At 39.6% G+C, this 25,154-nt stretch overlaps 1 protein-coding gene across 1 annotated transcript in view; it reads right to left on the bottom strand.

The window, feature by feature from the left end:
• Window positions 1-2,773: 2,773 nt before the first annotated feature.
• Window positions 2,774-25,154, bottom strand: part of LOC124605644 — a 51,119-nt gene continuing 28,738 nt past the window's right edge. The window contains exons 2-3 of the mRNA XM_047137465.1: window positions 23,170-23,359; window positions 2,774-3,736 (exon numbers count right to left, since the gene is read on the bottom strand). Of these exons, the coding sequence (XP_046993421.1) occupies window positions 3,643-3,736; window positions 23,170-23,359 (284 nt within the window). The 3' untranslated portion in view covers window positions 2,774-3,642. The remainder of the gene's footprint in view (window positions 3,737-23,169; window positions 23,360-25,154) is intronic.

Genomic DNA, 25,154 nt, shown 5'->3' with positions numbered 1-25,154 from the left:
AAACACTCATTACCAGAACCTGTTATAAATGCAGTTATGCCCACATTCAGGCTCCTTGCAAACCCTGACTTACTGACAAAGTGTCTTCATGGAAAGACACAAAATGCAAATGATAGCCTCAATAATTTAGTTTAGATTACATGCTCAAAAAGGACATTCTGTGGACTTGAAGTACTCAAAATAGGTGTCTAGGCTGCAGTTTTATGTTGCAGTAATGAAAATGACAGAATTGAAGTACTGAAGAGAGTTGGTATAGATCCTGGTGTGATTACAACAAAAGTATTTTACACCGTCGACGAGAGCAGGGTCAAGAAAGCTAACAAATCAGTGTCTTACCTGCAAATACAGGCCAGGCATATTCGAAGAGGAGAGAAGAGAAACCTGGGGGATGAGGAATATCAGTATGGAGAATTTTAAAATTGAGGTAAGCTTATTACATGTAGAAGCATGAAAGAAAATCTTTGAACCTCATTTTCTCTGTTTTACATTTTTTACATTATCAGAAGCCTTTTCTCAAAAAGTATATGCGCTAATGCTATGAAATTTCCAGGAACTTTTTACAACATGTTGCTGTCTCCCTGGAACTAAAAAATGCGAGATCCTGCAATTATATTCTGATTTTTAGACGACTGACGTAGAAAAAAAAGCTAATTTTGGATGTGCAAAATTGAAAATTCTGTACAATTTGTACCATAAATTAATAACTGTAGTTCAGTGGCCTTATAACCTTCTCAGGACACTACAATAAAATTTTCAGATTAATTGCATGACTAGAATTTGAGTTATGGCTTTTTATAAAAAAGACAACAAAAAGAATTAAAAATTCAGATTTCTGGCAAAATATTAATCCTGTGTGTTTCATTATATTTTTCCGTCAAAACACAGCTCTTTTGCATTACACATGCAAAATTTTAGACTTATACGGCTGTAATGATTTTTTAAATAAATGTTTACATTTTCCGTTACATCCCCCCTTAATAATGTAACTCAAATGATTTCTACTGGCAATACTGCAGTACAATTCTGTAATAGTTCATAACATTCCATGGAGAGACAGAGCATATAAATAAAACTCTTGCTCCATTTTGTAGTAAATTAAATGTGGTTTTATAAAATATAATTATATCAAACGTACACCTCAAAAGTTTGAAAATACATGTTTTTATGTCAATGATTTATTATTTCCTGTGCTTCAAAAATGCTGCCAATCATGCACAGATAATCCTAAACAGTGTAGTTATTTTTAGTTCAAAACTGTTAATGGTTAATTTTCCCATAGAAAAATAAGAACAATGTACCAGCGTAGGACCCGTAATGTGCTATATGGATGAAATGCTTCTGGGTACCTGTCTACAGCTTCATGGTAGACTCAGTCCTTACAATATTAGCACTAGTATTTAATTGAATCATATGACCAAAATTTTGACGTTCGGTGATCTTGTGCATAAACTACAAGCACTCAGAATATTTATAAGATTTCAATTAATTTCAACAGCAACCAAAATTCATCAGAAGAAAGATAAGACTTTGTAAGATATGCTTTATTACGTATAAATCATCATATGAAATGTATTTCCATTAAAAACACTCTGTAGAAAATGTAATCTTTCACCATGCACAAAAACAATATTTGTGATTCATTAATGTATAAATCTAAAACAATCAAACAAAAATATTAATTACCACTCAACCACATCAACTGATTATAACACACAATATTATTTTGCAAACACACTGAGATCAATTATTTTTTGATACAAAAAAAGCACCCTCTTTAAATTTAGATAAGTATGTAGCCTGAAAATACTTTTTGAAACTATTTACAATTAAGTCTTGTAGCATCTTAGAATTTCTTTATATTGTTGTCCATTCAGCAACATGCCAAACCAATAACATCACAAACTTATATGATTCATACAATGAGTTGATAAGTTATCCACCAGGTACTGTTTTCTCCATAATGAGCATGAATAATAAATTATACGGCATACAATCACCCATGAAAATTATAAAATAATCAAATGATTATACACTTAATCAACATGCACCAAATATTAAAAGATGTACTAACAACACTTTTAAACAATGGTTATGTCGAATTTATTGCAATTTCACTAGTTACAAGGGAGTTAGAGAGCCAGATCTATCTCTTCACAAAATTTCATAAAAATATGAATATGATGATGATTCAGTGATATATAAAACATCTTAAAGTTACATAACAATGCATAAATATAATCAATTTCATCTTTGGGGCTGCTGATCAAGAGTATCACATTTCAAACAGTACACTAAATGTCTTGTAATTAAATATTTTTGTGTACTTCTTACAGCAAGTTAAGTACCAAAGACAATTCTTCATCCAGCAACTATCAGTGACATGTCTGGAACATATTTTATGACTAATGTCAATTGTCAGCAGTTGTGCTTTAGGACTGCACATTTTTGTTTGTGTTTATCTGCGGCCTTCTCTTATGTCAATCTATTTATTAGACAATTTTGTCTTAAATTTTGTCTATTTTCATGAATTATTATAACTTTCTATGTACCTTGTAAATTAAGTAAAGCAGAGTCAAATAAAAGACTATTTGTATAACACATGATCTATTTGTATAACACATGATCTTCTAACTTCTTTTCTGACTGCCAGATACATAATTATGACATTATGGTGCCACATATTTATTCGATGATTATGCTGAAAATAAGTTCAGCAACTTAAAAGATTTTTGTTTAGACTTATAAAATATTAGTCATCAGTTCTATGATGATGAACTTTATGGCAGTCCTTTGAAAGCCAAGAACAATAGTTGCGAGTAAGTGTGATCCACAAAACACATGTGCAAGATGATTACTGCAGTCTTTCATTATGTATCGGTAATGATATACAGCTTTCTGAAATACATGTATCACAAAGCGTACAAACAGCCACATAAAATGAAATATAATGCTATTCCTCCTTGAGGAAAGTTAATAAATATGTTCTGAAAATTTTTGGCACAGTTTACACTCCTTCAAGAACTTTTCTTGCATTATTTACTTTTTTCTTTTTTTTTTTTTTAAAAAAAAGGGGAGTAAGAAAAGAAACAAAACATCGACCCTAAGAAACACCAGAGATTAAAAAAAGATAGCAACTATTCTTATAGAATTTCTATCATCATATAATACACAACACAACAAATACGTTCAAATAATTGTAAAGCTAATCAAAGGAGAAACATTGAGAAAGATACATCAATTCACAAATGCTTCCTCTAATATTTTATGGCCATTTTGAAAGTGTGGCCACGACACAGCATATTTTCAATGAAGTTTTAAAATACATGTTCCTTCAGAATACTGAATGCATAAAATACATTAAAATATGTTCCAAAAAAATATGAAATCAATTTGAAAACTAGTGTTAATAGCACTGCTGAATAACAAAACAAAAAATCTTTGTTCTTGAAAACAAACTGTAACAATAAGACAAATTTAAGTTTCAAATTTAATCAAATCACCTTCTTCCAGTTTGTTTAAAGCATGGGTTTTGTATGTTTTATGAAGTAGATTAAGATGTGCCATGAAAAGGAGAGTTCCCTTGCATTACATTGTCTTCCAATTTCAGTTGTCTGATGAGATAAAACAGTTTTTATTGACACTTCACTGGTAAAGCAAAAGCAAAATTGTGAAAAATATGATGCCATTTGCAACAGCAGCAATATAGCAGGAGTGCCAACGCCTTCCTGAAGTTTTCCTGGAATATAAACACGTTACTGAAAAAATGCGTTATCTTAACATTCAATTATCACAATTCTATTTCAATTAAAACACTAATAAGCAAAGATAATAAGGCAAATGAATAAGAACATGTATCAATTATTTTGTATCAATGTCAAACTGTTCAAAATTAACTGGGAATAATTAGTTACCTGCAGGGACCACATTCACTAACATATCAATGCAACAATGTCCAATATTAATTGCAAACAACTAGTTACCTGCAGGGATCACATTCACTATATTATTTTATGATCAAGAAGATTTCAAAGGATTCACAACTAAAATACTAAGGTATCATTAAAGAGAAATGATCTCAATTTCCATTCAGTATTATTTCTACTGCCTGTCAGAACCCCCAATTTCTTGGTAAAACAGTCCAAGATTTTCTACAGCATAAGAATTCATTTATTTCTGACATGACAAGCACTGGGTGAAGAATTCTGTTGGACATGTAAGGACAGAGCTCCAAGAGATGTTCAAACAGATGGGGTGATCACACACTGGTGTGATTAATGTGTAGTTTCACTCATCAAATGGTCGCATGACTGATTTTCTCAGCGTAAACTTAGCATTGTCTGTTCATGCCAAGGATTTCCAACAATTTTTCATTAAACCTTTTTTGGGATAAATGCTTAATTGAAAAAAGAAAAACCACACAGAATGGCACCTTGGACATTAGAAAAGTTAACAATCAAAATAAATGTCCTTTTCATCAAATAATACAAAGCCTGTTAAACAAGAAAAATGAGCTTCTCATATCACTGCAGGAAACGGAAAAATCTGAAGCTATTTGTAGTGACGTGTTTAGCACAACAGACCAGCATTTGAACAGATGCACCTGTGTGGATGTAAGTATCACATTATTGTGCAAGTAATACATGGAGACTATATTCACAAAAGTGGGGTGAAATATCAAACAACAGACCTAAATGAGTACAACAATGAACAACTCATTGACTGCTGCATTTCAGTAGACTTGGAAACATACAAGATACTAGTTCCGAAAGTGTGCAAGCGCCCAATAAAAAAGGTTTTGCACTTTACCTGACAATTAGAGGGCGAATAAGATGTAGGATTTCTGCCTTCAGTTTGTTCCCCACAGTAAAACAGTCGACAAGAACAGCATGACATAGTGCGACACAAACTGGTAATTTATTTCTGAAATCATCTTCCTTTCATGAAATGATGCAAGTCCCAATATAAATGATTTGTCTTTCTATGACAGAAAAACAATGCATCCCCACGAACCAGGTTTAGCTGAGAATGGAAAACCAGTTTCACAGGATCATAAATGATGACAAAACTTATTCGACTAACAATGGGCAGAAGTTTATCATGAACTTCTAGTAAAAGATACTCAATTCTTTCCTGAAAATCAACAGCATGGATGTGGAAAAGCAATGGGAAACTACAACATCAAAAATCCATTTGGATATCCCATGGCAGTATCTTATAATGTAGAGGAAGCTGTGGCTGCAGAGACAAGGCTTGGCCTTTTGAAAGTAGTAGTATTTACGGGGGAAAAAAATCTAAAGTGAGACCTGGACAATTAACATGAAGCACATTGAAAAATTACAAGCTCTAGAGATGGACTTTAGGAGAAGATCGGCAAGAATCTCCAGGAAAGAAAAGATAAGGAACACCTGGAGGAATATTTTGAGAATATAGTTTAAGAACGTTTATTGTTTGTATTGTAATTTCCAAGTAAATTATTATGTTGGAGATAAGCCTCTGTAATGAGGAAAAGCTCAAAATAATAATAAAATAAAAATCTAAAGTAACAGAAAATGCCTAACCTACCTTAAACCCAATGAAATATTTCTTTCTGTCCACCTTCAGGTGAGTGGACAACTACTGAAGAGCCGAGGTGCATTCACAGTATTTGTGCCGAATCTTGCGTATGTGAAATGTGCTGGTGTCTTTCGGCGCATGCATCAGGTGATGATCTGTTCCACTAAGACTGCATAATTTTAATTACAGGATTCTGATTTTTATCCCGCTGAAAGCCATTGTCACGAATTATACAGTTTTTGTCAAGATGTATTTCCACTGATTCTTTGATTACTGAATCCCAAAAATTGGAAATTGGAGCTACAGTTTTTGTGCTATTGTATTCCACTGAGTGTCCCAAGGAAATACAGTGTTCTGCTACTGCTGATTTTAACGGTGGCAGAATATCAACAGGATCCAGCTACACATCCAAAAATTATTATAGAAGAATCTTGTAATGCATTTCAATCATTTGAACTTAGCAGAGGAAAATTTACCAGAGCATCACTTGGTGCAAAGATCAGCAGAAGGTGGAATTACAGAGTGCCTGTTGGAACAAACAGGCCAAGTCACTGACCACGATATGCTTACCATTTCAATGTCTCATCAGTGGTGTTTGACAGAGCTGTGTATTACATTTCTGAAGATCTTTGAAGAAATAACAAAAGTAAGTTCTGGTCAGCTCTGCATATCCAAAGTTGCATGTTGCGACACTAAATAAGATTTATTCGAGTCCAAAGAATATACAATGTGCCATACATGTGAGCCTTGCTGACAGCTGAATTGGAAAGTCGTTTTAGCTCCTTAAATAAAGACTCAAATTAATAGGGTGTAGCCTTTGTAGACCTGAGCTGAGCTACAGCTCAGGATACTTGAACACAGGATTCTGCAAAAGATCTACGATGCAGTTCACGATAACAATGGTTTCTGGTGATCTAGAACAAATGCTGGGTTGGACCACTTCATGCAAGGAGCTGATATTTTACGATTAGCAAAAAGTAAAAGAATAGCTCAGCTTGGACATTTCCTTAGAATGGATGACTACAAATATTTCTGAAGAAAACAGAGAGGAAGACCACGAAAGTGGTGTATAGACGATGTGGAAGAATATGTGTCCTCTGAGTCTTTCGTAGCGACACGTCTGAATACAATCTTCTTGGTTTTCAAGTCTTGTCAATTCAAATAAAATACTCGAGCTTTCGATGTCTATCTTTGTCATCATCGCCAGCAGTAAAAACCACTGGCCTCTGCGGCTAGTATTGTTTTCTGCTTATATAGGTGCAATTACAACCTCTGATACTATTCAGAGAGCGCTGAATGACGCACGCACGGAATGTGAGTTGAACAAGTCTTAGCAGCTCTGAACTGCTGCGGTACCAAGTGGTGTCAAGTGACACAACGGGCTGGTGCCACATTTGAAACTGTAGCTCCAGCCTCCCTACAAGCATCTTCTTTGCTTTCTTTCGATACCCGGTGTCCACCCTCATGCCCTATTAAGTGTGTACCACTTGTCTCTGTTAAAATTATTGCTTTTTATTTCAATATCAGGTGCCTCCTTTATAACAGAATCCCAATATGTTAGTGCATGAACCAAGACTCTTGTCTTTTCAAACTGTATTTTGTGTTCATTTTCCAGACAATCAGTTATGGCCGATTTGTCAAGCTCCCTCTGATTAATATGTCACTTGTGTTCAGTACAATCCTCTGCAACTTTGCGAACAGTTTGATCTATATAGATACTGCCGTATTCACAAGGAACACCACACACACTGGGCACACGAAGAACAATGTCGCCTTTAACAGAGCGCAGTCTATCTCGTATCTTGGGGATGGGCCGGAACACTGGTCTCAGTCCAATGTCTCTGCACTACACATCCTAACTTGCTGCTCGTTGCCCCACAGTATGGCATGAAAGCAGCTGGATTGGCATCTTCTGCTGATTAACGAGGCATCCTTTGTCAGTGGCACCTGAAAGAGTTCTTAATGTCTTTGTTGCTCCAACCGTTCTCTCTGAATGCATCTCAAATGCTGTAATTCAGACTGTACGTGGTCACCATCAGAAATAATCTTTGCTCTGTGTACAAGTGTGTTCAGAACCAATTTTTTGTGCACCAAAAGGTGAATACTATTAGCATTCACATATTGACCAGTTTTTTTAAAATTTATAATATGTGAAGTTGAGAACTTAAATATCAATCTGCCAAAGCAGAGGTGGCAAATGAAAATAATAATAGTATGACAGTCAAGAAACAAATGCAATCACAAGTGAGAATGACTATTATCTGAAAACAGTTCGAACCAATCGTGATCCTAAAAGAAGTCCATTTTATAAAATGTTAATAATTTATTGAAAATCTGGTATGTGCCAGGTAGTGACCTACTATTTAGTATGCAACTAGATAATAAAATTGGCCTGATTGTGGATAGTTTCCTGATATCAGTTACCTGCACTGGACAGGAGTGGTTAGGTACTCCATTAATTACGCTTTATTGTGTGACACAGCAGTGCACCCTGCTTGCTTTGAGTAGGATCTCTGGGTATATGCAGGTCTGAGAGGGTTCTATTGAGTATGAGTGGATGTTGAAATGGTGAAGTCGACATGCTGTGCCCTATGTTGAATAACAAGTGTACACACTGCTTGGATATTTGCAGGTTTGTAATTGACAATGGCTCCATAGTGCCCACTATCCTACAAAAGTGCCTTTTGACAAGTTTCACTCAGGATTCAGCAACTGATACTTCTTAGATTATTTGTTAGCACTTGCAGTTTTTCCTAAATTATTTGCCATTAATTGGTATTTTTAATCTTTGAATACTTTTATTGTTGACTCTACTAACAAGCAATGGGTGTGCTATCTAATTCCCAAGTGGATGCTATAATAAAACAGAATAAGAAGGGAAGCACAAGCACCTCACAAAAACCCAAGACCATGAGCAAAAGAGCAAAGTTTGGGTCAATTTTTATGTACTATATTATTCCTGGATTGATTCAGTGCTTGAAATGCACACACATGATATCATAAAAGTCATCATTGGGCAATAGGAATTTGGTTAGGCACTTAAGACAAGCATGTATCAATATAGAAGGAGCCCATGTTAAAAACAGATAAAACAGACACGGGGAACATGTATAAATGCTATCTTAGATTTCATTTGCCTCCCCCTTCCCCCTTTCTAATTTTTCTCCTACCTCCCCCATGGTCTCGTTGCATATCATTAGAGACATGCATTTGTCTACAAATAATAATGACAGTAATTATTAATGATTTACTCTTCTTGCAGTTTTGTATCTATGCCACTGTACGTGCATGACTGTATAACGACAGCCAGTGTATAATACGTAGCATAAGACGTGCAGCTATTACAAACTTCATTGAACTAACCCACGAGGCTGTCATCACGGGAGCAACTTTCAGAGTAGTAGATGCCAAAGAACTTGTATCTCACCCTAAAACAGTTGCTTGAGCACTTCCCAACACTGCAGAAACTGCAAGAATGACTGTCATTCCTTAAATTACTGCAGCAATCAGATAAGGCAGGTGTTCAGCCAGCACAGATACGTCAACAGATGATTTTAGAAAACCACATTACATTACAGTATTAGTTCGTTACGTTAGTGAGTTGTGGTCCCTTGTGAACAGAGTAAAGAGTTTCTACACCAGCTCAAGACAGGAGAAGCTATATTACAAGAGCTGCTTCTACAATTTCCCTTTCTGAGAATAGCCAAAGAAGACTTTTTGAAGCTAGTTTGGGGTGACTGACCAGGGGTCTAATATAGCAAGTGCCTTAAAAGAGTACGTAGGTCATATATTGCCCATATACTATGGACAAGTCTGATGCCACACATTTCATGCAGATTATTTGCTGGCAGAAAATTATTATAACTTGATTGAACAAACAACGATTTGCACAAATTTACTGCCATACATGAAATGTGCAGGACTGACATCAAAATTAAATAAGTTGCTGCAGCAGGAATGAAGTATGTTGGAATTAAAAAAGTAACCAGAGTGAGGCAGTCTTGTCTCAATTTGAACAGATTATAAAGACAGTGTAGCAAACCAACAATATTCTAAAAATAGATGGAATGGATAAGGACCTTCTCAGAATTCTTAGAACATTTTCTAAAATCCCTTCATCATGAAATAGACAAATTGCAACAGGAGAAATGTCCAATACCATATTGCCTCCTAAGTTACCCAAGAATAATTAAACACTTGTCTGGCACTCTCAGTGGTATGGAAGAGTATGAAATAATGACAAAACTGGCAATGAGGGCTTTGCAGTACACACATCAGAAAATTAATCTTGAAATTAATCGGAAGATCACTATGTTCCTCATTATTCATTTCAGAAATATGAGCATGCTTTCCTCTCCAGCAAAGATGGAAGAAGTACGATCACCTACTAGAGATCTCTGCAGGATAACTCACAAAATGCAAATGAAAAGCATCATCTGGATGAGGGAAGGAGCAGAGATTCAAGAGGCTCAGAAATGATTACAAGGCTTGGCATCACGATGTTAATGATGCACAAAGTTACGGTGATGTGTCTCTGTATCAAGTAATTACAGACTTTCAACAAAGACTGACTACTTGACTGGTGGAAATAAAAATCCCCAACATTCTCACAACTATCACAAATAGCAAAATATATTTTTGTTCTTGCTCCTATTAGTGGTGAATATGAGAGGACATTTAGTATGGCAGTTAACACTATTTACAAAAGAATATCAGAAATAAACTGTCGACATGTTGATAATCTTTTGTTCCTTAACAATTATTATAAACATCCAGAGAACTGATTTCATGCTAATGATAAATTTTAATTTAACAAATGCATCAATAGAAAAAAAATATTAAATGCACACTGTTACATCACAGCTTTCTTGGTATTGGTTACACCTATACATATAACAAAAATTGCAAAAATGCAGGGTTGTTTTGATTTAAAAATATGCCCTATGTAAACACATATGAATTTGTTTATCTTTACTCTCTGTACATCATGCTGAAATTTGCTCATATTTGCTTTAGGGTATTTTTATTTATTTGTTCATAATTCATAAATATTACATATGTTTCTAATGTCATTTTAAATGACTTGCAACCTATCTTGTGACTAGAGGGAAATTAGCACAATCACAAAATAATATGGGTCTGAGTCGGGTATCGGGTGTGAAATCGAGCAGATATGGACTGGTATACGCTTTCGGGTACAAACTCAACTATGCTGGCCAAAGACCCAACTGAAATCTCCCAGTACCCCACCATACATACCTGTTGCAAATATCTACAAGATATTCGTTTCATTTTTAGGCTATATTACTTTTTGCCCAACTTCACTTATAAATTTTCTTCTTTCATCAGTTAAATTCAATATCTTGAGCGTTACCCACATATTTCTATTGGGACTTGAATTTTTTATTCACTGCTATCTTAACCAAAAGATGCTCCATAGATGCAGAAAAAAAAAAAAAAAAAACAGATTTTCATCTCTCAGAGGTACCCATTCATCTTCTATTGTCTGCTTTCCCCCCCTTTTCAGTCAATTCCTGCCTAATGATACATTCAAAACTCTGAACAATCTCTGGCCCTTTCAATATGTCCAGATCCCACCTCCTTAATTTCCTATCTTTCCGCAATTCCTTCAGTTTTAATCTGCACCTTCACAATCGATAAATTATGGTCAAAGCTCACAACTGGAAATATTTGCATTTTAAAATCTGATATAAAAATCTCTCTCTTACTGTAATACAATCCATCTGAAATCTTGCAGTAAACAGGTCTCTTCAATCTATAGAACCTTCTTTCAGGATTCTCACATCAAGTACTAGTAATGGTTATATTGTGCCCTTTGCAAAATTCTACCAGGCATCTTTCCTTTCACTCTGTTTTCCCAGTCTGTTTTCATGTACTATTTTTCCTTCTATTGATTTCTAATGCACATTGTAATTAAATGTTCATCTACCTTAATAATCTGAATAATTTCTGTTACCTCATCCCTTCACCATCTCCAGAGCTAGAAGGCACACAATCTCGTGCTAAGGCGTTGGCATTGTGCCTATCTTGGCTATGGTAATGCATTCACTACACAGTGCATAGTTGTTGTTGTTGTTGTTGTTGTTGTTGTGGTCTTCGGTCCTGAGACTGGTTTGATGCAGCTCTCCATGCTAATCTATCCTGTGCAAGCTTCTTCATCTCCCAGTACCTACTGCAACCTAAATCCTTCTGAATCTGCTTGGTGTATTCATCTCTTGGTCTCCATCTACGATTTTTACCCTCCACGCTGCCCTCCAATGCTAAATTTGTGATCCCTTGATGCCTCAGAACATGTCCTATCAATCGATCCCTACGTCTAGTCAAGTTGTGCCACAAACTTCTCCTCTCCCCAATCCTATTCAATACCTCCTCATTAGTTACGTGATCTACCCATCTAATCTTCAGCATTCTCCTGTAGCACCACATTTCGAAAGCTTCTATTCTCTTCCTTTCCAAACTATTTATCGTCCATGTTTCACCTCCATACATGGTTACGCTTCATACAAATACTTTCAGAAATGACTTCCTCACACTTAAATCTATACTCGATGTTAACAAATTTCTCTTCTTCAGAAACGCTTTCCTTGCCATTGCCAGTCTACATTTTATATCCTCTCTACTTTGACCATCTTCAGTTATTTTGCTCCCCAAATAGCAAAACTCCATTACTACTTTAAGTGTCTCATTTCCTAATCTAATTCCCTCAGCATCACCCGACTTAATTCGACTACATTCCATTATCTTCGTTTTGCTTTTGTTGATGTTCATCTTATATCCTCCTTTCAAGACGCTATCCATTCCGTTCAACTGCTCTTCCAAGTCCTTTGCTGTCTCTGACAGAATTACAATGTCATCAGCAAACCTCAAGGTTTTTATTTCTTCTCCATGGATTTTAATACCTACTCCGAATTTTTCTTTTGTTTCCTTCACTGCTTGCTCAATATACAGATTGAATAACATCAGGGAGAGGCTACAACCCTGTCTCACTCCCTTCCCAACCACTGCTTCCCTTTCATGCCCCTCAACTCTTATAACTGCCATTTGGTTTCTGTACAAATTGTAAATAGCCTTTTGTTCCCTGTATTTTACCCCTGCCACCTTCAGAATCTGAAAGAGAGTATTCCAGTCAACATTGTCAAAAGTCTACAAATGCTAGAAACGTAGGTTTGCCTTTTCTTAATTTAGCTTCCAAGATAAGTCGTAGGGTCAGTATTGCCTCACGTCTTCCAATATTTCTACGGAATCCAAACTGATCTTCCCAGAGGTCAGCTTCTACTAATTTTTCCATTCATCTGTAAAGAATTTGTGTTAGTATTTTGTAGCCGTGACTTGCATAGTAGCTTACTCAATTTCTATTTTCTTATTTATTGTTAGACCTACTCCTGCATTCCACTGTTATCTCACTGAAATGCAGCAACTCTTCTATCTACGATGCTACTTCAGCTAAAGTACTGAAACCTTACGTTAATTTGATATTGTCCTCCTAAATTGCCTTTGCAATAAGTCAAGCTACATTTCATCAATGTCTGAAATATGCAATAGTAATACTCTTTGTCAAGGTGTTGATAAACAAGTGACCTCTAATTATAGCCCTATTTCCCTCTTCCCCAAGTTTACAAAAAATCTGAAGAAGGTAACTTCATCCACATCTGACCCCCCCCCCCCCCCCCCCTCCACCAACATCGCAGAGTAAATGAAGCCTTCTAGCAGGGAGGTTCGTAATACTAAAAGTGAGAAGGCTGAAACGTAATAGACATCAATTGGACAACCTTTAATGAAAAAGGAAAGAGCTATAATCAGGTGAGTGTCTCAAGGGGATCTGCAAACGATGAATACCCTCCGCAGCCATATCACAACCATCCTATCTTAAATATGCTACAATCAAAGTGTTAAAGACAGAATGCTTCCCCTAAAACAAAAAATATGATTCAGCAGAAAAAAAGAGGCTAACCACATCTAAAAGCAATTCAAACAGAGTAAAAGAGGTGTCACCAAGACAGCTGGCAAACAAGGTAGTGTTCTCTAGACTCAGCAAGTGGTAGGAGATGCCTCGACTTCAAACTCCCCCCCTCCCCACCATCCTGAAAGTAGTTTGACATGTTGTATCTGAGAATAAACACTGAGAACTGTGAAAACTGAGAACACGTTCAACTGACTGTGACTCATCCACCAATATTAGAAGCACAGAATCTGGATTACAACAATTAGCATAGAGAGCCAGAAGCATGGAGCATTCCACCAGGATGTAGCTGCCACAACCACAATGGGGGAGGGGTGTGTGTGTTTTGTTAGATGACACAGGATGGTGAATTGCTTCTGAGAGGAACACGAGGAGTAGTGCCGTGAAGCAGTGGTCTCCTTCATAGTGAGGAGTTTATGAGAGGGGCAGTTATTGTTCCATTTTTCCTTTTCTGAGTGAGGAGAGGCCTTATTTGCACTAATCAAAGAAGGGGGGGGGGGAGGAGGAATACTGAGAGCATGGTCTAAAGCAGGCTAGGCAGAGGTCCCTTCAGAGGGTCTAAAGGCGCATTCCAACTGTTTATCCCACCCGAAAAACAGTGGGTGAATGCCTCTTGTATGCAAAAAGGAATCCATCAATTGAATGAATGGTAAACTGTCAGATGGTGATTGCATAAGTGATCAAGAGTTGGTACCATCAAAATCGAAGAGGGAAGATGCTTACTCCAGCAAGGTGACTGCCTACAGGATTAGTCTGGAAAATACCAGCGCCCAATCTTACTCTATGATGATGAATTGGGTCCAATAATTTCACAGCTGATGGAGTCACTTAGCCATAACCCTGAAACCATAGCCAAATCAGGACAAGAACAGGGCCTTGTAAACATGGAGGATAGTACATGCTCCAGAATGTGTGGGCATGGGAGCAGACAGTGTTAGGCTTTCACTTGAAGCTAGTCTTTAGTTGACAAATATGGGGCAACCATGTCAGCTTTTTATCAATGAGGAAACGCAAAAATTGGGACTGCAAAACAATGTCCAAGTGTTGAGTACCCAAGTAGACAAGTAGATTACTGGGTGATGATTGATCGTGGTACAATGATAGAAGAGCATGAACTGGAAGCTATGTGTAAGTGTCCAAGCGAAGGCCCTTGAGAAGTGCAAAAGCTATTGATACACAGTGTGGGGGTGAACAGTGGTTCAAAGGTCACTAGCTCATTGATGGCAATGGGGAAGACGATAACAGTCAACTTCGAGCCCTGCAGGGCAATGTTCTCTTGGGCCCTTGGAAAGCTGAGTGATGTGCCAAATATAACTGGAAACAAGTGATCAAATAAAAACTGACGAATAAAAACAGTATGGAGTTTCAAAAGGGTAAGTCAAATGTGGTGCCATCAAGTGGCATCATATGCCTTACATAAGTAAAAAAAGACTGCAATGTGGTGTTGATATCTACAAAAAGCCTGTAGACTTCTGATTCCAACCTAACCAGATGTTCAACTGTGGATTATTCCTTCAGGAAACCATACTTACAGGGGACAAAAGGCCCTGTGATTCAGGAACCCAGTGCAACTGTAGGGCTACCATCCTTTCAAGCAGTTTGCAGAGCATGTTGGTGAGGCAAATACACCAGTAGCTGTTGATGGATGTGGGGGTTTTGCCTGGTTTAACAATTGCAATGATGTCACTATTTCATCACTGCGAAAGGAAAACACCTTCTAGCCAAATATGAAACAAGACCCTGAGTAGATGGAGTCTCTGAGTAATAGTAAGATGTTATATCATCTGACCCGCATCAGGGCCTGGTCTCGTATCATGTGACAAGACAAGAGCTTGAAGCAGTTTCCAATCAGTGGAAGGTTCATTATATTGCCGCAGAAGAAGTTGAGTAGCACCGTGGTGTAGTGGTTTCGATACTAAATAGCATGGAGGGTCGTGAATCCAAAACTCACCTGGACTGTACAATTTCTATATTCGGTTCGAGTTCATTCTAGAAATATCCACAAATGTCAAGAATCATTCTACTGGAATGTTCTGTAGCCGTATATATACTGTATGTGTTCTGGCCGGAGGCAGTTCGCTCCATGCTCTTGTATGTGCAAGTGCTCAATAAACCTTAATTAAGTGAAGTTCGTGTTCGTCATTCATCTAATTACATCTTCTTCTACATGACATTATTCTGGTGGAGACGCTGGGTACTGGAACTTGTGATAGCGCACATTATCAGCGACACAGTGGCTTCCATCAGGCCACTCCAAGAGTTGTTAAAAACTGATGCTAAATTTATCCGGGATGGTGCTCAACCACTTTCTTTCAATGTTCTGTGAAAAGCTCTGACGACTGACCCCATACTTGATCTGTATGATGAGAGAACACCTACAGAACTACACACAGATGCCAGTGGGTATGGGATCGGTGCTGTTCTGGTGCAAATTTCGGATGGAAAGGAGAAGGTTATAGCCTATGCTTCTGTGACACTTACAAAAGCCAAGAGAAACTACTCAACTACAGAAAGAGAATGTCTTGCTTTGATCTGGGCCATGTGCAAATTTCGACAGTATCTCTATGGAAGGTCATTCACAGTTGTTGCACACCATCATTCACTTTGTCGGTTGACAGGTCTTAAGGATCCAAAAATGACAACTTGGCAGGTGGGTACTATGTCTTCAAGAGTATGATATGACCATAGTGTGCAAAAGTGGAAGAAAACACCAAGATTCTGACTGTCTCTCAAGAAACCCTGTGCAAGACCATCAAGACTTTGATGAAGATAGTGACTGTCTCACTGCACTCCAGGGTCTCTCTCCTGAGCAGAAGATATCTCAAATTATGCTTGCCTTAAAGCAGTCAGAGGGTGTGAAAGGACAGTTTAGGGTAGTTAATGTATTACTTTGCACGAAAAACTCTGATCCGTTCGGACAGGGGTGGCTGCCAGTGATTCCTAAACACATGTGCTTAGATGTTATACAGAAATTCCATGACACACCTGAGGCTGGACATTTAGGATTTATTAAGACATATGACAGAATCCACATGAGATTTTTTTGGCCAGGTTTATTTAGGAGTGTCGGTCACTATGTGTCGCACTGTCATGAGTGCCAGAGGAGAAAGGCAGTTCCTGAGAAACCACCTGGCCAACTCATACCAATTCTACCAGCCGAAACACCTTTCCAATGTGTTGGGATTGACCTCCTCGGACCATTTCCAATGTCTGCTAGTGGCAATAGATGGATTATTGTTTAAACTGATTATCTGACACACTATGCCATTACAAAAGCCGTGAAAACAGCCGAAGCATCCGAGGTAGCCAAATTCATCGTGGAAGATATTGTATTAAAACACGGTACCCCCAAGGTCGTTAATTAGGGATCGACGGAAAGTTTTTCAATCGCATCCTGTGACAGAGATAAACTGTCAGTGCAACATTACTCATCACATGATGACTGCCTACCATCCGCAAACTAATGGGCTTACTGAATGCATTAATAAGATCTTGGCTGACATGCTATCAATGTTCGTCAATGTTGAGCAGAGCAACTGGGATGAGGTGCTACCTTTCGTGACGTTTGCCTACAGCACTGTCAAACAAGACACCACAGGATTTACGCCATTTTTCCTGGTGCATGGACGTGAAGCGACTATGACAATGGACACTGTGTTTCTGTTACATGCTGACGACGTGCATGACTACTACATCGGCCAGGTGTTAACCAGAGCAGAGGAAGCTCGGCAGTTAGCTCGACTCCACACGCTGCAGGCTCAAGAAAATGATCGCCGAAGGTATGATGCAAGCCACCACCCTATTGTGTATCAGCCTGGTGACCTCGTCCGGATCTTCACTCCTGATCGCAAGGTTGGTCTCTCTGAGAAGCTCCTCAGGCACTACTTTGGACCTTATAAGGTTGTAAGACAGTTGTCTGATGTTACTTATGAAGTTGAAGATTTCGACTCCGACACAAGATGACGAAAGATCGTGAGGTAGGGTCCACGTCCTTCGAATGAAGCCCTATAAGGACCCTGCAACCCAGGATAAATTTGACGCTCCAATGACAGGCAACAAGTGGAAAGGTGACGAAGAGCATAGCGGCAAAAGAAGTTCTAAGAAGATCACCACCAGGGCGAGAATCAGTCATCGGGAGTCGGAGTATGCAGGACCGATGATGCGTTCCTGGACTAGGAGGATGTAGCACCGAGACGCTGTTCTCTTAAGGAAGGAGCAATGTCACAGAAGAAGTTGAGTAGCACCATGGTGTGGTTATGATACTAAACTATTGCATGGAGGGTCGTGAGTTCAAAACTCACCTGGAATGTACAGTTTCTATATTCAGTTCGAGTACATTCTAGACATATCCACAAATGTCAAGAATCATTCTACTGGAATGTTCTGTAGCTGTATATATACAGTATGTGTTCTGGCCGGAGGCAGTTCGCTCCGCGTTTTTGTATGTGCAAGTGCTAAATAAACATTCGTTAAGTGAAGTTAAGTGTTTGTCATTCATGTAATTACAGTTTCTTCTAGATGACAGTATAATTCTAATAGAAATTCCTGGATGGGACAATACATAAAGTAAGAGAAAGGCAACCACTCATCTACAGTGAACTGATGTGTGGAGCACAGAACCATGTAACAGGAAACACTATTCACGCTAGCTTTCAAGCTCTTGCTCTTTTTCTGGTAAAAGTGGCCATGGGAGTGTGTTGGTTGGTTTAAAAGAGGGGGAAAGGGCCCAAACTACGAGGTCATTAGTCCCTTGTTCCGAATAAAACAATGCCACAAGTGTGAATAAAACAAACGAGAGTGACAACTTAAAACGTAATGAAAGGAAAAATCACAAGAACGATGAAGGGCAACAAACAAGTAAATGGACAAAAGGGGACAAGAAAAGCACAGAAATGCAAGAAACTGAATGAAGAGATTAAAACAAGAAAGCAGATTACCATGGCTGGCTGACCATGAGAATAAAAAAGAAGCCAGCCACTCTTCAACACATTAAAACCTCCACCATAGAACCCACTCTCATGAATAAAACGTAAAACTAAATCAACCGATGAGGCATTGTCACATAAAATTAGCGACAATGAGTCCGGTAATCAAGATTTCATCACTGGGCAGTCAGTGTGGGACAGTGCACCATGGTGTAGCCAGGGAGGTGAATGACTTGGGGTCATATTTCTTAGCATTAATGTTAGACTTTGCCCGCTTAGAGACTGCTGGCGGCGGACCACCAGCAAGAGATGATGTACTACGCTTCATGGCGTGTCATCTGCCCTGATGTCACCCACTCCGCTCAGGGGCCCTCCCCATGGGCGCCACCCAGCCACAGCAAAGGCCACCTGGCAGGATGACCGTTGCTGAGAGTCCCGATGCCCCAGGGTGATGGGCATCTACTCCTTGGCATACATGGGGAGGGGAGTTAATAGCACAGGCATCAGCAGAACGATCCCTGTGTTGTCAGGGGGCTAAAACCAACAGGGTACATGGCGGCCCCACCACAGTGGACTGGCTACCGTGCTGGATACGGGGTACAAAGAAGTCCATGGTCATTGTCGGCATAGAGGTGACACTGCACAGTTCATGGTGGAAAACGCACCCATAAAGTGTCCTCACCAAAGAGATGGAGAATGGGCGGGATTGCAATGCGATGTCGAGAAAGTGGGCTACAGATCTCAATGCGCGATGGACACGATGCACCATGTAAGGCACCCTTCCCCAATTGGCTCGCTCTTTGGGAAAATTTTGAAAAATGGAGGTCAAACCCTACAGCGGACAATCACATAAAGGCCGAAACGTGTGAGACTCCTCTTAGTCGCTTTTATGACAGGTAGCAATACCTCAGGCCTATTCTTACCCCCAGACCTGCAGGGGGGGACAGGAGTGTGTGTTTGGGTGTCTGTGCGTATGAATGTGTGTACTTTCCCAAAAAAAGGGGCAAGAGCTTGAAAACTAGTGTGAATAGTGTTTACTGTTGTGTGTTTATATGTGAGTTGTTGCCTTATTTCTTCACCTTACTTAACATATCATCATATAATGACATGTTATAATTCGGTGTGACTGGGGGGGAGATTTCTTCAACTTGTCTTGCATCTGAAAGGCAGCATGATATGAGGAGGACTCTGATGCTGTTGCAGTGTGGGTCACAACATGTGCAGCAACAGTCAACGCATTGGGGCAATTACCTCTATGAAGAAAGAGGTCCAGGACAGTTGTTGATCTTTGGTGGCCCAAAAGAGCTTTGCATACACTGGGGCTGAAGAGGCATATGTTCCCAAGGAGGAGACACAGCTCTCAAAGCATTCCTCCTCTTGTATTTAATTAGACAGTGATCCTTAGTGCGTAGTTGCTTGAAAGTGAAGAGGGCAGTCTGTGTAGGATGTCATCTGAGGTATTGCAGGGACCTTTGATGATTCTGAATAGCTGTTGCAACTTGTTTGGTCCATCACAGCACTGGCCAGCAGTGGGTGGCGCCTGCAGAAAGGGGAATAGCATTTCAGTGGTGTGGATGATTGCGTTAGAGAGATCTCCCTCCCACAAGCTCATCTGTGGAATCTTATGGAGAGGGGGAAATGGTGAAAGCAGAGTTATATAACTGCCAGGTGGCTCTTCGAAGAGTTCTTGTGCTAACTGGTCCATTGGTCACTGACAATGAAGTGCCAGGATCACTGGGAAATGGTTTCTATCATAAAGCTCACTGTCTAGTGAACATTGTGGCAAGGCCGTGAGAGTGCGGGAAGAGATCGTAGGGTTGACAGCTGAAAAGGTGTCATGGGTGGCACTGAAGTGAATACGAGACACAGATCAAGATCAGAAAGAAGCTGGTCAATCAGCAGGCCCCCAACAGATGAAGTGGTGCTTCCCTATGGGGTGTGTGCTGAAACACCCAATTAGGAGAAAAACGTGAGGGAGTAGTTGCATTATAATCATCATCTCAAGGTAAGGAAATGCCCTCCCTGGAGGCAAATAAATATTACAAATTGTGATCGCAGGGGTTGTTTGCTCTTGCACTGCTACTGTTTCCAACATGGTATGGATGAGAATCCACTCTCTGAGGGCATCTGTGTGAAGCAATGTACAGATTCCTCCACATGCTCTCTCAGGCCTGGTATGATTCAGGCAGAAATCACAGCAACCTCGAAGAGTTGGAGGATGGCCATCAGTAAAGCGTGTTTCTTTGAGAGGAACACAGATTGCAGAACACAAGGAAATTAATTGTTCTAGTTCTGGCAGGTGTCAGTAACATCCATTTTAATGCCATTTGATCACTATGTTGATGGTGGAGATCTGGTACCTCCAAGTTCCCCATGGTAACCTTCTCACAAGATTTCTTGTTCTTTCTCACAGTTGTTAATGGTCAAGATTCTTATGAGGGCTGTGGGTATAGCAATGGAAGAAGAGTGGGCAGCCCTGGGACCCACAGTCTGAGGCTTCTTCAGACACTGGCTAGTGTCGGGCCTCATTTGTGGACTTTAGGTAAGAAGGTTCCCACGTCAAACATGAGAGGGGAGTGCCTATTGCCCCCACAGTCAAGTTTATTTGTGTAACTACCAGATGTTGATGTTGAGGGAGTAAAAACATCAGTACTGCTGATGACCTAGCCACATTAGCGGCAAAAGTCAATATCGGTGACACTGAATACAAATGGTTATATTTTTTACAGGTTTCAAAATATGAGGGACACACTGTGGTTTGTTCCTGGATTTTCTATTCCTTGAGTAGGTTAGTGTGTTCTTGGGATCGGGGTAGGTGGTCGCTCCTGCAACTGTCTCAGACAGGTGGTAACACATGTGATGCATTATTGCAAAGTGGGTGGCCACAGTCTCCATGAACAGGGTCATATGTACACCAGGAAGACATATGCCCAAATCACTTGTGTTTAAAGTAAAACACTGGGGTGGGAAATATGACTTCACTTCACAGTGGCCACATATGATGTTGACCCCCTCTGGAAGCGAACCCCCACTCAAAAGCAAGGATGAATGTGCTAGTGTCTACCTCGTTGTCTGGTGAACCTCAACATACATGACATACAAAGTAGATCCCTCACCTCTCCATGTGTTGATGTAGTTCTTCGTTCATCTGCAGCATTTGGTGCTGGTGAAAAATTAATCCTGTATCATGTTCAGTTGCTTTTGGGTGTGAAGGCAACAAACACATCAATTTATTTACAAGATGGTAACAACCAGAACTGCGTAGTATTTTCCGTCTTAACGTAGAACTGCTTCATAACTTGCTAGGGGAACGGAGTTCACCAAATACGTTTTCAATATTCTCCACAAAAATCATGGCTTAGTAAAGAGAATGGATCCTCCATCTGTTTGGACGCAAACTGGGAACTGGGAGGAATAACTGACTGTGAAGTCATTGCCAAGGAGAGAAAGTTGCTATACTCATAATGATTGGCATTGAATTGGAGTCTGGAAGACTGCCAGAAACTCCTGGATACATGCTGATAATTTTGGTCATTTCGTGAAGCTAAATATCTGCCATGATGCTGCCTACTCTGAATGAGGGCAATCTCCATGAGAGCCATCCAAGTTGGAGCAAAGGCAACCAGACATGTGGCTAGTGCCTGGGACCCTGATGCCTCCCAATGGACAGGGACCTAATCCTCAACATGCACAGGAAGGTAACAGCTTAGGCATCAACACTGTGATACCTGCATGGTCAGGTTCAAAATGGTTCAAATGGCTCTGAGCACTATGCGACTTAACTTCTTAGGTCATCAGTCGCCTAGAACTTAGAACTGCTTAAACCTAACTAACCTAAGGACATCACACACATCCATGCCCGAGGCAGGATTCAAACCTGCGACCGGAGCGGTCGCTCGGCTCCAGGCTGTAGCGCCTAGAACTGCACGGCCACTCCGGCCGGCTGCATGGTCAGGGGGCTACCAGCATATGGATACCTGATGAACCCCTACATGGACTGGCCACCTGCTGGGTATTGGGTTATTTTCCCTGCACAATCTGTAAAAATTTTGAATATATGGTAGTATAACCCAGAACTGGAACCGAACATATGTTAACCGAAATAAGGGGAACGAAGTGGGAGAAGCCAAAATCAACGTCCTATGAGTGAACTAGGGCATCAGCGGAGAATCTGTTCTAGGGAATACATGTGAGGAAAAATATAGTCAGACTGTATAATTGCAGCACAGGAAAGGAAGAATTACTGCAATGGCTTGGGGCCCCATGCTTGCCATGTACATACTCAAAAAGCTGAGCCTTGTGTGGGGTACGCATCCATTTTTAACACATTGGCTACCATATGCATAATGATGGATATTTCACTACCAGACTAGACCAGGCCATGGCGCCATGTGTGAGCCTCTGCTGTGGCTGCTGGCGCACACAGTCACATCATCTACGTTTATTTTGGTGATAAATGTGTAACATTAAGATGTGCAGTGACAGTGTTTGTTGGAATTTAAATGCAGTTCATGAATAAATGTGTAATACTGGGCACTCAGTGCATAAAATAGTTATACTCTTTCTCTGTCAATTCATGCAATATTTGTATGTTTCTACAGTACTTCAATGAAAACTAGAATAATAACAGCATTATTTACTCTACCTGGAACACATTTTTAATAGCTAAAGCAAACAATGTCACAGAACAAATGTTTATTTCATACTTACGACGCACTGAAGGGACTTGGCGGTTGCACTCCTGGTACTTTGCTGTCATAATAAATTACAACCCACGTTACATATGTAATCAGCAAGCCCGTCAAAAGTGGTATTAGAAACCATTTGAGGTCCACTGCAAGATGCCATACAGCTGACAATAAAGACAACAGCTTAACACTCCATGTATCAAAAGTTTTTCCTGTAAAATGGAGTTAATATAAGTGGTATATCAACATCATCTACAATTGAAAGCAATTACAAACTGCTGAAAAGTAATGCACAGTTGCACAAAATACACATACTTATGAGCAAAAACATTATGACCAACTACTTAATAGTGTGGTTAGCCATGGACCACTTGTGTGTGACAGGGAATCAACAAGTCCTTGGTAGTTTTCCGGAGATATGTGGCACCACTTGGCACAGGTCACACAATTCCAGCAAATTACGGTCTGGAGCTTTGTTGGTGTGGATCTGTAGCCCGATAGCATTTCAGATGTGTTCCATCAGGTGAATTTTGTGGCCATGACGTCAACTTGTGTTCACTATCATTCTCCTCAAACCACTGTAGAATGATTCTGCTGGCCTTGTGACTTGGGTAATTATCATGGTGTATGACGTAACTGCCATTGAGGTAGACATCAAGCATTAAGGGACGCAGGTGATTCGCAATAATTTTCACATCATTCACATATTCCAGAGCTGTCATGGTGCCGTTAATTACTACCAAAGGTTCTACGGAAGATGGAAGTCCAGGTGAATGTGTCTCCCGCCCCCACCCCCCAACCACCTCCAGCACAATACTGATCCCAATAGCCTGCAGCCATGGCATGGCATGGTCCTAATTTCAAAATTTCGAACAGCTATTTACCTTGATGTGGCATATCCAGACACATACACTGACCTGTTTAACAAGAAACATGATTCAACTGGCCAGGCAACATGTTGTCATTATCCACAATTCAGTCGTGATTATCCTAAAGCCACTGCAAACTTAACTGACTATGTTGTTGGTGCAACTTGGGAATATTAGATACGGTTCATCTGCTGTGGAACCCTGTTTTCATAAATGTGTACTGAACAGTGTGCTCTGAAACACTTGGCCTGCAACAGCATTGTAGTCTGTTATCAGATTTGCAACTGTAGTCTATTATCAGATTTACAACAAACCACTGCTTATCCCGCTTTCCAGAGCGTGCAAGGCCTCTGACCTCTGTGTTTTGTGATGAAGTGTGCATGTCCGAAACTTTGTTGCCTAAGTAGGCCTCCTTCTACTGCTTACCATACACACTCACAATGGTTGAATGCACACAGCTGCCAGTTTCACCATTTCCTACATGTTTGTTCCCAGATGCCGGGCTGTAAGCATTTGCTTTTTGTCAAAGTCACATATGATGAAGGATTTCCCGATGGGTGGCCTGCATCATTTCTAGAATGATTCCTCATCAGTCTCTACTTCGCTTCTATGCTTTCCTTACTGTGTCACGTGCCCGCAGTGCCACCTGTTGGCATTCAATCTTGGGTTGAGCACTTGTCATAATGCTTTGCCTCATCAGTATGCATGACAAATATTGGTGATGCAATGGAAAATCCTTTGGATGGAATACAAACAATTAAATAAGTAAAGACAACTGCTTAAAGGAATAAATATACTAAATTTGGCCTTTTAAATATAATTTTCAATACACTTTAGAAATATTTTTCACCAGTAACTTTTTTATATATGTCCACTGATGAGACTTGAAATCTGTAAACATCAAATATAACTAGGTGGCATTTCTTATGATGTGTTGGAGGCTCCTTATAAAAAAATGTATAATGAATGAAGTAGCAAATAACCAGTTTACCCACCATTTGATTAAAGAATATATTAAGAACAGGGGTTGTATAAATAGTTCACGTCAAAAATTAAAAAGGGAGCAAATATTTATGAGATAATTCACCAAGTCTCACAACATTCAATTTCTGGGAAAAGGAGGGGCCATATTTTCCCA

The sequence above is a fragment of the Schistocerca americana genome, chromosome 3 (assembly GCF_021461395.2).
Source record: "Schistocerca americana isolate TAMUIC-IGC-003095 chromosome 3, iqSchAmer2.1, whole genome shotgun sequence".
Classification (NCBI taxonomy): Eukaryota; Metazoa; Arthropoda; class Insecta; order Orthoptera; family Acrididae; genus Schistocerca; species Schistocerca americana.
This window is presented reverse-complemented; position numbering and strand designations above follow the sequence as displayed.